Below are 2,004 nucleotides of genomic sequence, written 5' to 3' on the forward strand. Positions count from 1 at the left end.
CCCCAGGACCAGGATGAGGAGCTCACGTTCACGTGTAGGTCGACGGACGGCTACCCCAGGCCCAACGTGTACTGGATCAACAGGACGGACAACAGCCTGCTGAGCAAGGCCCTGCACAACAGCTCGGTCTCCCTGAACAGCCGGGGCCTGTACGACGTGGTCAGCGTGCTGAGGGTCCCCCGGACCCCCAACCTGGACGTTGGCTGCTGCATCGAGAATGTGCTTCTGCACCAGAATCTGACGGTCAGCAGCCAGGCCAAGACAGGTACGGCCCACCAGGGTCTGCACGCCGGCCCCAGCCCAGGGCGGGGGCCCGGGTGACCCGAGAGATCTTCACGGGCAGAAGACAGAGTCCCTGTGAGGTGACCGGCGGGGGCTGGAGCAGAGAGGACAGTCAGGCACTCTGACGCGATCCTGCGTCTGGGGTGCGCCGGGCCGGGCGCTCCCTGCAACCATGCAACTTAGTGGTCACTCACGGGCCAGTTTGGTAGCCTGTTTCGCAGATGAGGGACCAAGGCTCTGGAGGCCTTTGTGATGCCTCAGAAGCCCCAGGCCTAGGCAGCGACAGTGCTGGGATCGAAGCCCAGGCCTGCACAGCCCCTACCCAAGCTCTTTGCCTCTGGGCATGTGCCCCCTGGGAAGGCCAGACCCCCCACGATAGGGGGCCTTCCCATGGGAGGGCACAGATGCTGACTCCCCCACAGAGGCCGCGGGGTCCCTGGGCCCTGCCTGCTGCAAGAAAGGGTGCCCATCACGTAACCTGCGGGCCCCAGTGCACAGTGGGAAGGAGGGCAGAGCTTCTGGGTCAGGAGTGAGGATGCCGGCTGGCGGCAGCAGAGCATCGCACCAGGCACAGGCCCCTGAGCGTGGGCCCTGTGAGCCTGCTCAGGTCACAGGCCGTGACGCGGGCCCCACCACCAGGAACTCCTGCAGACCTGGACACAGTCCTTCCCCAAGTCGGGGCAGCCCTGTGACTCATCGGTCAGGGTCTCTGAGCCTGAAGGGACCGGGACAAGGGCTGCACGGAAGAGGCCACCTCCGCCTCCCAGCCAGCATCCTCCCTGGCGGAGCAGCCCAGCCAGCAGCGGGGAGGGGAGCCGGAAGGCCCTCCTGAGGCAGCGGCCGCACCCCGGCTCCGCCGTGGGACACCCCGTGGGACACCCCGGGAAGCCCCCATGCCCAGACCCGGGGTGGGGAGCGGCTGCTGATGGGAATGGGGTCTCCCTTCGGATGACAAAAAAGTCCTGGAGTCCGAGAATGGCTGCGGCCGCACGACCTCGTGAGTGTGCTGCATGCCACCGACCCGCTCACCTCGAAGTGGTTAATTTCATGTTACATGAATTTGACAAAAAACTAGAAAAGTTAAATGATTAAGTTAAATGTGAAAAGCGGGGGGAAACCTCCTTCCCGCCACGCCCCTCCCCAGGGTGGCGGGGTCACATGTGACGCGGGTGGAGTGAGGTGTGGCCTTCCCCCCTGCAAGGGGAGGCCTCCGTTCAGCCTCGTGTCCACACGCCACACGCCGGCGCAGGGCGGCGCTCCGGGGCCGGTGCCCCGCACACCGTCCCCCCCCACTGGCCCATCTCGACATCTGCCCCTCTTTCTAATAGGAACATCCACGGGAACCAAAAGCAGCATCACGGAGCCTGGCGGCACCGCCCGCGAGGGGAAGTCCAACGCCCTGGTGGCCGTGCTCGTGCTGGGCCTGGTCGCGGTGGCGGTGACAGTGGGCTGGGCGTGCCGGAGCCAGCGCCTGCCCTGCCGGCACTATGCAGGTACCAGGCGGGGCGCGAGCCCGTGGCCGGCACGTGTCGGGCGGGAGTGAGCGTTCTCGCCGTTCTCAGGACGTTTAAAAGCTCTGCGAGGGGTCGGTCCCCTTGGGGTGCGGTCTGGCAGTGTTCACGTCCGGATGGGGGTTTGCGGCCACGGTCTGGGCCCCGGGCTCCCGACACCAGCTCGCAGGTCTGGGGCGGGAAGGGCGGCCTCCGAATCGGAGGGCAGGAC

The 2,004-nt window shown here is 66.6% G+C and overlaps 1 protein-coding gene across 1 annotated transcript in view; it reads left to right on the top strand.

Moving 5' to 3' along the window:
- Positions 1–2,004, top strand: part of ICOSLG (inducible T cell costimulator ligand) — a 17,063-nt gene that overhangs the window by 12,736 nt on the left and 2,323 nt on the right. Inside the window, exons 5-6 of the mRNA XM_023521135.1 lie at positions 7–265; positions 1,611–1,800. Of these exons, the coding sequence (XP_023376903.1) occupies positions 7–265; positions 1,611–1,800 (449 nt within the window). The remainder of the gene's footprint in view (positions 1–6; positions 266–1,610; positions 1,801–2,004) is intronic.

Source organism: Pteropus vampyrus, unplaced genomic scaffold (genome assembly GCF_000151845.1).
Source record: "Pteropus vampyrus isolate Shadow unplaced genomic scaffold, Pvam_2.0 Scaffold296, whole genome shotgun sequence".
NCBI lineage: Eukaryota > Metazoa > Chordata > Mammalia > Chiroptera > Pteropodidae > Pteropus > Pteropus vampyrus.